This window comes from Oncorhynchus tshawytscha, linkage group LG14 (assembly GCF_018296145.1).
Source record: "Oncorhynchus tshawytscha isolate Ot180627B linkage group LG14, Otsh_v2.0, whole genome shotgun sequence".
Lineage (NCBI taxonomy): Eukaryota > Metazoa > Chordata > Actinopteri > Salmoniformes > Salmonidae > Oncorhynchus > Oncorhynchus tshawytscha.
In genome coordinates this window covers 57143828-57157664 of record NC_056442.1, presented here as the reverse complement: position 1 = coordinate 57157664, position 13837 = coordinate 57143828, and the positions used below count along the sequence as shown (strand labels likewise).

Sequence of the window (13837 nt, the reverse complement as noted above, 5' to 3'; positions counted from 1 at the left end):
TAGTTAACACAACCCTAACCATAACCTCCTCTAGTTAACACAACCCTAACCATAACCTCCTCTAGTTAACACAACCCTAACCATAACCTCCTCTAGTTAACACAACCCGAACCATAACCTCCTCTAGTTAACACAACCCTAACCATAACCTCTAGTTAACACAACCCTAACCATAACCTCTAGTTAACACAACCCTAACCATAAACTCCTCTAGTTAACATAACCCGAACCATAACCTCCTCTAGTTAACACAACCCTAACCATAACCTCCTCTAGTTAACATAAACCTAACCATAACCTCTAGTTAACACAACCCTAACCATAACCTCTAGTTAACACAACCCTAACCATAACCTCCTCTAGTTAACACAACCCTAACCATAACCTCCTCTAGTTAACACAACCCTAACCATAACCTCTAGTTAACATAACCATAACCATAACCTCTAGTTAACACAACCCTAACCTCCTCTAGTTAACATAACCCTAACCATAACCTCTAGTTAACACAACCCTAACCTCCTCTAGTTAACACAACCCTAACCATAACCTCTAGTTAACATAACCCGAACCATAACCTCCTCTAGTTAACACAACCCTAACCATAACCTCCTCTAGTTAACACAACCCTAACCATAACCTCCTCTAGTTAACACAACCCTAACCATAACCTCTAGTTAACACAACCCTAACCTCCTCTAGTTAACACAACCCTAACCATAACCTCTAGTTAACATAACCCGAACCATAACCTCCTCTAGTTAACACAACCCTAACCATAACCTCCTCTAGTTAACACAACCCTAACCATAACCTCCTCTAGTTAACACAACCCTAACCCTAACCTTTCTAGTTAAGAGGACCATAACCATAACCTTCTCTAGTTAACACAACCCTAACCATAACCTTTCTAGTTAAGAGAACCATAACCATAACCTCCTCTAGTTAACACAACCCTAACCCTAACCTTTCTAGTTAAGAGAACCATAACCATAACCTCCCATTCTACGACCCTGCTCTGTGTACTGCATGTCCCATTCTACCACCCTGCTCTGTGTACTGTATGTCCCCCTCTACCACCCTGCTCTGTGTACTGTATGTCCCCCTCTACCACCCTGCTCGGTGTACTGTATGTCCCCCTCTACCACCCTGCTCTGTGTACTGTATGTCCCCCTCTACCACCCTGCTCGGTGTACTGTATGTCCCCCTCTACCACCCTGCTCTGTGTACTGTATGTCCCATTATACCACCACTATAGTATTCTTCTGTAATTGAGTTGATTCAGAAGCACATCTTGTGGTGCTTGGGAGACCCAGCATACAGTTACTGTGGTTTAGTCGGCAGGGTTTTGTGTGTTTGACTTCAGGCAGTATGTGATGTGTGATATAATCGATCATTTTCTGATGAAAATCACCTGTTTTTTCCTTGAGACCTTGCCGTGTTCAGTAGGCTACTGTTTCTGATGATGAAAGGTGTCTGATTTCACACGCCAAGATAACATTTACATCTCCTTATTTTTCCAGATGGCGTGGTGTTGATAGATCCGGAGTACCTGAAAGAGAGAAAAGGTACTGTGAAAAGAGCATTTCTACTGTGAAAAGAGAATGTCTACTGTGAAAAGAGAATGTCTAGTGTGAAAAGAGAATGTCTGCTGTGAAAAGAGAATGTCTTCTGTGAAAAGAGAATGTCTACTGTGAAAAGAGAATGTATACTGTGAAAAGAGAATGTCTAGTGTGAAAAGAGAATGTCTACTGTGAAAAGAGAATGTCTACTGTGAAAAGAGAATGTCTGCTGTGAAAAGAGAATGTCTTCTGTGAAAAGAGAATGTCTTCTGTGAAAAGAGAATGTCTGCTGTGAAAAGAGAATGTCTTCTGTGAAAAGACAATGTCTGCTGTGAAAAGAGAATGTCTTCTGTGAAAAGAGAATGTCTTCTGTGAAAAGAGAATGTCTGCTGTGAAAAGAGAATGTCTTCTGTGAAAAGAGAATGTCTGCTGTGAAAAGAGAATGTCTTCTGTGAAAAGAGAATGTCTACTGTGAAAAGAGAATGTCTACTGTGAAAAGAGAATGTCTGCTGTGAAAAGAGAATGTCTGCTGTGAAAAGAGAATGTCTGCTGTGAAAAGAGAATGTCTACTGTGAAAAGAGAATGTCTGCTGTGAAAAGAGAATGTCTACTGTGAAAAGAGAATGTCTACTGTGAAAAGAGAATGTCTGCTGTGAAAAGAGAATGTCTACTGTGAAAAGAGAATGTCTGCTGTGAAAAGAGAATGTCTGCTGTGAAAAGAGAATGTCTACTGTGAAAAGAGAATGTCTGCTGTGAAAAGAGAATGTCTAGTGTTCTAATGGCAGCTTGAAATTAAGCTTAATTCCATCAGTGAACAAAACTACTTGTCATGACATCATTAGTGGTCATCATGACCTCCTTAGCCTGATCCTCATGATGTCATTAGTCTGCGTATCATGACATCATTAGACGGGTTGTGGTTTCAGCAATATATTGCATTTCTAAAAGGTGTAATTAAACAAACCCCCCGAGGTGCCTTATTGATATATTGGTCTGATATACCACGGCTGGCAGCCAATCAGCATTCAGGACTCAAACCACTCAGTTTTCTAATGATCTTTCACTCTTTTCTTCTCTCCTCAGTGTTTGTGACGTTGACATGCGCCTTCCGTTATGGACGTGAGGACTTGGATGTTCTGGGCTTGACGTTTCGAAAGGACCTCTTCGTGGCCAACATTCAGGCCTTCCCTCCAGTGCCCGAAGACAAAAAGAGGTTAACTCGCCTTCAAGAACGCCTGATCAAAAAGCTTGGGGAACACGCTCACCCTTTCACCTTCGAGGTAATGTTCAACACCACTGTGACCATCTCTATTAGGAGTTGTTGTTGTTCTTTTTGTGTTTAGTGTTGTTGTTTTTGTTTTTTGGCGTATGTGAATTGTATAATGTTGTAATGTTTTTTGGTACCATGTACTTTAGGGACTACAGTGGAAATAAGTCTCTCACTACGTTGTACTGTGTTTGGATGTATTATTTTAACTGACAAGATAAAAATGTATTTGTCAATGATCTTGTCCTAATTTTAAACCTCCTGTCAGCTGTTTTAAGTACTAATTTTGTTCATATTTCTGTTGACAGATTCCACTGAATTTACCGTGCTCAGTTACCCTGCAGCCTGGACCAGAGGACACAGGGAAGGTGCTTATTGGGTTCAGCCAAAATCTACACTACTGGGTCAAAAGTTTTAGAACACCTACTCATTCAAGAGGTTTTTTTTGTTTTGTTTTTTTACTATTTTCTACATTGTAGAATAATAGTGAAAACATCAAAACTATGAAATAACACATACGGAATCATGCAGTAACCAAAAAAGTGTTCAACAAATCAAAATATATTTAAGATTTTAGATTCTTCATAGTAGCCACTAATTTCCCTTGATGTCAGTTTTGCACACTTTAGGCATTCTCTCAACCAGCTTCACCTGGAATGCTTTTCCAACAGTCTTGAAGGAGTTCCCACATATGCTGAGCACTTGTCGGCTGCTTTTCCTTCACTCTGTGTTCCAACTCATTCCAAACCATATCAATTGGGTTGAGGTTGGGTGATTGTGGAGGCCAGGTCATCTGATGCAGCACTCCATCACTCTCCTTCTTGGTCAAATAGACCTTACACAGCCTGGAGGTGTGTTGGGTCATTGTCCTGTTGAAAAACAAATGATAGTACCACTAAGCCCAAACCAGATGGGATGGCGTATCACTGCAGAATGCTGTGGTAGCCCTGCTGGTTAAGTGTGTCTTGAATTCTAAATAAATCACAGACAGTGTAGCCAGCATAGCACCCCCACACCATCACACCTCCTCCTCCATGCTTTACGGTGGGAATTACACATGCAGAGATCATCGTTTCATCCACACTGCGTCTCACAAAGACACAGCGGTTTTGAACCAAAAATCTCCGATTTGGACTCCAGACCAAAGGGCTGATTTCCACCAGTCTAATGTCCATTGTTCGTGTTTCTTGGCCCAAGCAAGTCTCTTCTTATTATTGGTGTCCTTTAGAAGTGGTTTCTTTGCAGCAATTCAACCATGAAGGCCTGATTCACGCAGTATCCTCTGAACAATTGATGTTGAGATGTGTCTGTTACTTGAACTCTGTGAAGCATTTATTTGGGCTGCAATTTCTGAGGCTGGTAACTCTAATGAATTTATCCTCTGCAGCAGAGGTACCTCTGGGTCTTCCTTTACTGTGGCGGTCCTCATGAGAGACAGGTAACTCTGGGTCTTCCTTTACTGTGGTGGTCCTCATGAGAGACAGGTAACTCTGGGTCTTCCTTTACTGTGGCGGTCCTCATGAGAGACAGGTACCTCTGGGTGGTCCTCATGAGAGACAGGTACCTCTGGGTGGTCCTCATGAGAGACAGGTACCTCTGGGTGGTCCTCATGAGAGACAGGTACCTCTGGGTGGTCCTCATGAGAGACAGGTACCTCTGGGTGGTCCTCATGAGAGACAGGTACCTCTGGGTGGTCCTCATGAGAGACAGGTACCTCTGGGTGGTCCTCATGAGAGACAGGTACCTCTGGGTGGTCCTCATGAGAGACAGGTACCTCTGGGTCATCCTTGACTGTGGCGGTCCTCATGAGAGACAGGTACCTCTGGGTGGTCCTCATGAGAGACAGGTACCTCTGGGTGGTCCTCATGAGAGACAGGTACCTCTGGGCGGTCCTCATGAGAGACAGGTACCTCTGGGAGGTCCTCATGAGAGACAGGTACCTCTGGGTGGTCCTCATGAGAGACAGGTACCTCTGGGTGGTCCTCATGAGAGACAGGTACCTCTGGGTCATCCTCTGGGTCACTGTGGCGGTCCTCATGAGAGACAGGTACCTCTGGGTGGTCCTCATGAGAGACAGGTACCTCTGGGCAGTCCTCATGAGAGACAGGTACCTCTGGGCGGTCCTCATGAGACAGGTAGACAGGTACCTCTGGGTGGTCCTCATGAGAGACAGGTACCTCTGGGTCATCCTTGACTGTGGCGGTCCTCATGAGAGACAGGTACCTCTGGGTGGTCCTCATGAGAGACAGGTACCTCTGGGTGGTCCTCATGAGAGACAGGTACCCTCTGGGTCATCCTTGACTGTGGCGGTCCTCATGAGAGACAGGTACCTCTGGGTCATCCTTGACTGTGGCGGTCCTCATGAGAGAGAGGTACCTCTGGGTCATCCTTGACTGTGGCGGTCCTCATGAGAGACAGGTACCTCTGGGTGGTCCTCTGGGTGGTCCTCATGAGAGACAGGTACCTCTGGGTCATCCTTGACTGTGGCGGTCCTCATGAGAGAACAGGTACCTCTGGGTGGTCCTCATGAGAGACAGGTACCTCTGGGTGGTCCTCATGAGAGACAGGTACCTCTGGGTGGTCCTCATGAGAGACAGGTACCTCTGGGTGGTCCTCATGAGAGACAGGTACCTCTGGGTCATCCTTGACTGTGGCGGTCCTCATGAGAGACAGGTACCTCTGGGTGGTCCTCATGAGAGACAGGTACCTCTGGGTCATCCTTGACTGTGGCGGTCCTCATGAGAGACAGGTACCTCTGGGTGGTCCTCATGAGAGACAGGTACCTCTGGGTCATCCTTGACTGTGGCGGTCCTCATGAGAGACAGGTACCTCTGGGTCATCCTTGGTACCTCTGGGTCATCCTTGACTGTGGCGGTCCTCATGAGAGACAGGTACCTCTGGGTCATCCTTGACTGTGGCGGTCCTCATGAGAGACAGGTACCTCTGGGTGGTCCTCATGAGAGACAGGTACCTCTGGGTCATCCTTGACTGTGGCGGTCCTCATGAGAGACAGGTACCTCTGGGTGGTCCTCATGAGAGACAGGTACCTCTGGGTGGTCCTCATGAGAGACAGGTACCTCTGGGTCATCCTTGACTGTGGCCTCATGAGTCCTCATGAGAGACAGGTACCTCTGGGTGGTCCTCATGAGAGACAGGTACCTCTGGGTGGTCCTCATGAGAGACAGGTACCTCTGGGTGGTCATCCTTGACTGTGGCGGTCCTCATGAGAGACAGGTACCTCTGGGTCATCCTTGACTGTGGCGGTCCTCATGAGAGACAGGTACCTCTGGGTCATCCTTGACTGTGGCGGTCCTCATGAGAGACAGGTACCTCTGGGTGGTCCTCATGAGAGACAGGTACCTCTGGGTCATCCTTGACTGTGGCGGTCCTCATGAGAAACAGGTACCTCTGGGTGGTCCTCATGAGAGACAGGTACCTCTGGGTGGTCCTCATGAGAGACAGGTACCTCTGGGTGGTCCTCTGGGGGTGGTCCTCATGAGAGACAGGTACCTCTGGGTGGTCCTCATGAGAGACAGGTACCTCTGGGTCATCCTTGACTGTGGCGGTCCTCATGAGAGACAGGTACCTCTGGGTGGTCCTCATGAGAGACAGGTACCTCTGGGTCATCCTTGACTGTGGCGGTCCTCATGAGAGACAGGTACCTCTGGGTGGTCCTCATGAGAGACAGGTACCTCTGGGTCATCCTTGACTGTGGCGGTCCTCATGAGAGACAGGTACCTCTGGGTCATCCTTGACTGTGGCGGTCCTCATGAGAGACAGGTACCTCTGGGTCATCCTTGACTGTGGCGGTCCTCATGAGAGACAGGTACCTCTGGGTGGTCCTCATGAGAGACAGGTACCTCTGGGTCATCCTTGACTGTGGCGGTCCTCATGAGAAACAGGTACCTCTGGGTGGTCCTCATGAGAGACAGGTACCTCTGGGTGGTCCTCATGAGAGACAGGTACCTCTGGGTGGTCCTCATGAGAGACAGGTACCTCTGGGTGGTCCTCATGAGAGACAGGTACCTCTGGGTCATCCTTGACTGTGGCGGTCCTCATGAGAGACAGGTACCTCTGGGTGGTCCTCATGAGAGACAGGTACCTCTGGGTCATCCTTGACTGTGGCGGTCCTCATGAGAGACAGGTACCTCTGGGTGGTCCTCATGAGAGACAGGTACCTCTGGGTCATCCTTGACTGTGGCGGTCCTCATGAGAGTCAGGTACCTCTTGGTGGTCCTCATGAGAGACGGGTGGTCCTCTGGGTGGTCCTCATGAGAGACAGGTACCTCTGGGTGGTCCTCATGAGAGACAGGTACCTCTGGGTGGTCCTCATGAGAGACAGGTACCTCTGGGTGGTCCTCATGAGAGACAGGTACCTCTGGGTGGTCCTCATGAGAGACAGGTACCTCTGGGTGGTCCTCATGAGAGACAGGTACCTCCTCATGGGTGGTCCTCATGAGAGACAGGTACCTCTGGGTGGTCCTCATGAGAGACAGGTACCTCTGGGAGGTCCTCATGAGAGACAGGTACCTCTGGGTGGTCCTCATGAGAGACAGGTACCTCTGGGTGGTCCTCATGAGAGACAGGTACCTCTGGGTCATCCTTGACTGTGGCGGTCCTCATGAGAGACAGGTACCTCTGGGTCATCCTTGACTGTGGCGGTCCTCATGAGAGACAGGTACCTCTGGGTGGTCCTCATGAGAGACAGGTACCTCTGGGTCATCCTTGACTGTGGCGGTCCTCATGAGAGACAGGTACCTTTGGGTGGTCCTCATGAGAGACAGCTACCTCTGGGTGGTCCTCATGAGAGACAGGTACCTCTGGGTGGTCCTCATGAGAGACAGGTACCTCTGGGCGGTCCTCATGAGAGACAGGTACCTCTGGGCGGTCCTCATGAGAGACAGGTACCTCTGGGTGGTCCTCATGAGAGACAGGTACCTCTGGGTGGTCCTCATGAGAGATAGGTACCTCTGGGTCATCCTTGACTGTGGCGGTCCTCATGAGAGACAGGTACCTCTTGGTGGTCCTCATGAGAGACAGGTACCTCTGGGTGGTCCTCATGAGAGACAGGTACCTCTGGGTGGTCCTCATGAGAGACAGGTACCTCTGGGTGGTCCTCATGAGGTACCTCTGGGTGGTCCTCATGAGAGACAGGGTACCTCTGGGTGGTCCTCATGAGAGACAGGTACCTCTCGGTGGTCTTCATGAGAGACAGGTACCTCTGGGTGGTCCTCATGAGAGACAGGTACCTCTGGGTGGTCCTCATGAGAGACAGGTACCTCTGGGTGGTCCTCATGAGAGACAGGTACCTCTGGGTGGTCCTCATGAGAGACAGGTACCTGGGTGGTCCTGGGACAGGTACCTCTGGGTGATGAGAGACAGGTACCTCTGGGTGGTCCTCATGAGAGACAGGTACCTCTGGGTCATCCTCTGTGGTCGGTCCTCATGACTGAGAGACAGGTACCTCTGGGTCATCCTTGACTGTGGCGGTCCTCATGAGAGACAGGTACCTCTGGGTGGTCCTCATGAGAGACAGGTACCTCTGGGTCATCCTTGACTGTGGAGGTCCTCATGAGAGACAGGTACCTTTGGGTGGTCCTCATGAGAGACAGCTACCTCTGGGTGGTCCTCATGAGAGACAGGTACCTCTGGGTGGTCCTCATGAGAGACAGGTACCTCTGGGTGGTCCTCATGGGACAGGTACCTCTGGGTCCTCATGAGAGACAGGTACCTCTGGGTGGTCCTCATGAGAGACAGGTACCTCTGGGTGGTCCTCATGAGAGACAGGTCCTCATGAGAGACAGGTACCTCTGGGTGGTCCTCATGAGAGACAGGTACCTCTGGGTGGTCCTCATGAGAGACAGGTACCTCTGGGTCCTCATGAGAGACAGGTACCTCTGACTGTGGCGGTCCTCATGAGAGACAGGTACCTCTGGGTGGTCCTCATGAGAGACAGGTACCTCTGGGGTCCTCATGAGAGACAGGTACCTCTGGGACGGTCCTCATGAGAGACAGGTACCTCTGGGTGGTCCTCATGAGAGACAGGTACCTCTGGGTCATCCTTGACTGGGTGGTCCTCATGAGAGACAGGTACCTCTGGGTCATCCTCATGACTGGTGGGGTGGTCCTCATGAGAGACAGGTACCTCTGGGTCATCCTTGACTGTGGAGAGACAGGTCCTCATGAGAGACAGGTACCTCTGGGTCATCCTGTGATGAGAGACAGGTGGGTGGTCCTCATGAGAGACAGGTACCTCTGGGTCATCCTTGACTGTGGCGGTCCTCATGAGAGACAGGTACCTCCTCATGGGTGGTCCTCATGAGAGACAGGTACCTCTGGGTGGTCCTCATGAGAGACAGGTACCTCTGGGTGGTCCTCATGAGAGACCTCTGGGTGGTCCTCAGAGAGACAGGTACCTCTGGGTGGTCCTCATGAGAGACAGGTACCTCTGGGTCATCCTTGACTGTGGCGGTCCTCATGAGAGACAGGTACCTCTGGGTGGTCCTCATGAGAGACAGGTACCTCTGGGTCATCCTTGACTGTGGCGGTCCTCATGAGAGACAGGTACCTCTGGGTGGTCCTCATGAGAGACAGGTACCTCTGGGTCATCCTTGACTGTGGCGGTCCTCATGAGAGACAGGTACCTCTGGGTCATCCTTGACTGTGGCGGTCCTCATGAGAGACAGGTACCTCTGGGTCATCCTTGACTGTGGCAGTCCTCATGAGAGACAGGTACCTCTGGGTGGTCCTCATGAGAGACAGGTACTGTGGGTAATGTCTGGGTGGTCCTCATGAGAGACAGGTACCTCTGGGTGGTCCTCATGAGAGACAGGTACCTCTGGGTCATCCTTGACTGTGAAAGACAGGTGGGTGGTTCAGGTGACTACCTCATGAAGCTGGTTGACAGAATGCCAAAAGTGTGCAAAGCTGTCATCAAGTCAAAGGATGGCTACTTTGAAGAATCTCAAATATAAAATATATTTTGATTTATTTAACACTTTTTTTTTTTACTACATGATTCCATACGTGTTATTTCATAGTTTTGATGTTTTCACTATTATTCTACAATGTAGAAAATCATAAACAAAGAAATAAAGAAAAACCCTGGAATGAGTAGGTGATCTAAATCTTTTATCTGGTACTGTAACAGTTATATAACAATGCATAATGACATTTAAGCAGAAAAAGAATCCAACTTAAAGCGAAATCCTGTTTTTATATTTTGTCTCTGAAGGCCTGTGGGGTTGACTTTGAAGTCAAAGCGTTCTGCTCAGAGAACGTCCAAGACAAAATACATAGAAGGTAAAAAATCATTTAATAATTATACAAAATGTTATGTATTTAATTTTTTATTTATTTAACTAGGGCAAGTCAGTTAAGAACAAATTCTTATTTTCAATGACTTGGTTTCCTATTTGACTTAGTGATGGACTGTTAACTGTTCTTGCCATAATAGTGGGTTAACTGGTCTTTTACCAAAGTGGGTTATCTTCTGGAACCAGTGGGTTACCTTGTCAGGAACAGTGGGGTTAACTGGCTCAAACAGTGGGTTAAGAAGGAAAGTGGGTTAAATTCCACAAATAGGAACGTTTAACAAGGCACACCTGTTAACTGGTCTAGAAATGCATTCCAGGTGACTGGTCTAGGAACTGGGTTAACAGAATGCCAAACAGTGGGTTAACTGTCATCAAGAACAGGGGTTAACTTTGAAGAATCTCAAATATAAAATATATTTTGATTTATTTAACACTTTTTTTTTTTTACTACTGATTCCATAACAGTGTGTTATTTCATAGTTTTGATGTTTTAACTATTATTCTACAATGGGTTAATCATAAACAAAGAAATAAAGTTAACCCTGGAACAGTGGGTTAGGTGATCTAAATCTTTTATCTGGTACTGTAACAGTTATATAACAATGCATAATGACATTTAAGCAGAAAAGAATTAACTGGTCTAGGAACAGTTTTTATATATTTTGTCTCTGAAGGCCTGTGGGGTTGACTTTAGAACAGTGGGTTAACTGCTCAGAGAACAGTGGGGACAAAATACATAGAACAGGTAAAAAATCATTTAATAATTATACAAAATGTTATGTATTTAATTTTTTTCTTTATTTAACTAGGGCAAGTGGGTTAAGAACAAATTCTTATTTTCAATGACGGCCTAGGAATAGTGGGTTAACTGCCTTGTTCAGGGGCAGAACAACAGATTTGTACCTTGTCAGCTCGGGGGGTTTGAACTTGCAACCTTCCGGTTACTAGTCCAACGCTCTAACCACTAGGCTACCCTGCCGCCCCATACGTACATTATTATTAAATGTAGTTCGAATTATGGAGGGATGTTTTGGGAAAAACTACTTTTTGAATCAGTCCAGAAGGTCTCAGAGATCTTAATTTCACACCATTGAAGTTCAGACTTGATTGGGTGGGGAGGTCCTGTGAGCACCAGCAGGGTAAATGGAGTCATTCTACACCACAATGACTGCATCGGCAAAATGGTGTATATATAATATAGCTATTATTATTATTATTATTACTACCTCATATTGCTCTATAGTATTGCATTGCTGCCTAATAACTCAGTGTGTCTAACCCTTGTGTCTGAACAGGAAGTCAGTGTGTCTAACCCTTGTGTCTGAACAGGAAGTCAGTGTGTCTAACCCTTGTGTCTGAACAGGAAGTCAGTGTGTCTAACCCTTGTGTCTGAACAGGAAGTCAGTGTGTCTAACCCTAACCCTTGTGTCTGAACAGGAAGTCAGTGTGTCTAACCCTAACCCTTGTGTCTGAACAGGAAGTCAGTGTGTCTAACCCTAACCCTTGTGTCTGAACAGGAAGTCAGTGTGTCTAACCCTAACCCTTGTTTCTGAACAGGAAGTCAGTGTGTCTAACCCTAACCCTTGTGTCTGAACAGGAAGTCAGTGTGTCTAACCCTTGTGTCTGAACAGGAAGTCAGTGCGTCTAACCCTAACCCTTGTGTCTGAACAGGAAGTCAGTGTGTCTAACCCTAACCCTTGTGTCTGAACAGGAAGTCAGTGTGTCTAACTCTAACCCTTGTGTCTGAACAGGAAGTCAGTGTGTCTAACCCTTGTGTCTGAACAGGAAGTCAGTGTATCTAACCCTTGTGTCTGAACAGGAAGTCAGTGTGTCTAACCCTTGTGTCTGAACAGGAAGTCAGTGTGTCTAACCCTAACCCTTGTGTCTGAACAGGAAGTCAGTGTGTCTAACCCTCACCATTGTGTCTGAACAGGAAGTCAGTGCTTCTAACCCTTGTGTCTGAACAGGAAGTCAGTGTGTCTTACCCTTGTGTCTGAACAGGAAATCAGTGTGTCTAACCCTAACCCTTGTGTCTGAACAGGAAGTCAGTGCATCTAACCCTTGTGTCTGAACAGGAAGTCAGTGTGTCTAACCCTAACCCTTGTGTCTGAACAGGAAGTTAGTGTGTCTAACCCTAACCCTTGTGTCTGAACAGGAAATCAGTGCGTCTAACCCTTGTGTCTGAACAGGAAGTCAGTGCGTCTAACCCTTGTGTCTGAACAGGAAGTCAGTGCATCTAACCCTTGTGTCTGAACAGGAAGTCAGTGCATCTAACCCTTGTTTCTGAACAGGAACTCAGTGCGCCTGGTGATCCGTAAGGTCCAGTACGCCCCAGAGAAGCCCGGCCCCCAGCCCATGGCTGAGACCACCAGACAGTTCCTGATGTCTGACAAGCCACTGCACCTTGAGGCCTCACTGGATAAAGAGGTGATGGACATGTTTTTTTCTGCTGGTAGAGGACATCTCTACATTACTCTACATTCTTAGGCCTCGCCTCACCCCCCCCCCTATATGAGATATCTACTGCAGCCCTCATCCTTCACATAAAACACCCGTTCTGTCAGTCACATTCTGTTAAAGGTCCCCAAAGCACACACATCCCTGGGTCGCTCTTTATTCAAACACTCATTCACGGTCACACTTACTGACAGTTGTGTCCCAGTTGTGTCCCAGCCCTTTGTGCTGTTGTCTGTGCCCAATCATGTTTGTACCCTGTTTTGTGCTGCTGTTTTGTGCTGCTGCCATGTTGTGTTGTCATGTTTTGCTGCCTTGCTATGTTGTTGTCATGTTGTGTTGCTACCATGTTGTTGTCATGTTGTGTTGCTACCATGTTGTGTTGTCATGTTTTGCTGCCTTGCTATGTTGTTGTCATTAGTTGTGTGTTGTGTTTTCTACCATGTTGTTTTGTCATGTTGTGTTGCTACCATGTTGTTGTCATGTTGTATTGCTTTTTACCATGTTGTTGTCATGTTGTGTTGCTACCATGTTGTTGTCTACCTGACTTGTGTTAAATAAAGGTTCAATAAATACAAATAAAATAAGTGTTACTCATGTTTTTACTACCTTGCTATGTTGTTGTCTTTAGGTCTCTCTTTATGTAGTGTTGTGTTTTCTCACGTGTCGTGATGTCTGTTTTGTCCTATATATATATATATTTATTTTTTAATTTTTAAAAACATTTTTAACCTCAGTCCCCCGTCCCTGCAGGAGGCCTTTTGCCCTTTGGTAGGCCGTATTTGTAAATAATAATTTGTTTTACCTGACTTGCCGAGTTAAATAAAGGTTCAATAAATACAAATAAAATCAGTTGCATTACTCTTCATTACTCTACACTACATTACCCTACATTACACTACATTACACTACATTACTCTTCATTACTCTACACTACATTACCCTACATTACACTACACTACATTACTCTACATTACTCTACACTACCCTACATTACTCTACATTACTCTACACTACCCTACATTACTCTACATTACTCTACACTACATTACTCTACACCACCCTACATTACTCTTCATTACTCTACACTACATTACACTACATTACTCTACACCACCCTACATTACTCTTCATTACTCTACACTACATTACACTACATTACTCTACACTACCCTACATTACTCTACATTACTCTACATTACTCTTCACTACCCTACATTACTCTACACTACCCTACAT

The 13837-nt window shown here is 46.7% G+C and overlaps 1 protein-coding gene across 1 annotated transcript in view; it reads left to right on the top strand.

The window, feature by feature from the left end:
* The window catches only part of arrb1 (arrestin, beta 1), a 71414-nt gene that overhangs the window by 25610 nt on the left and 31967 nt on the right, over positions 1 to 13837 (top strand). Inside the window, exons 4-8 of the mRNA XM_042297723.1 lie at positions 1524 to 1568; positions 2645 to 2841; positions 3137 to 3196; positions 10063 to 10130; positions 12436 to 12571. Coding sequence (XP_042153657.1) covers positions 1524 to 1568; positions 2645 to 2841; positions 3137 to 3196; positions 10063 to 10130; positions 12436 to 12571 — 506 coding nt within the window. The remainder of the gene's footprint in view (positions 1 to 1523; positions 1569 to 2644; positions 2842 to 3136; positions 3197 to 10062; positions 10131 to 12435; positions 12572 to 13837) is intronic.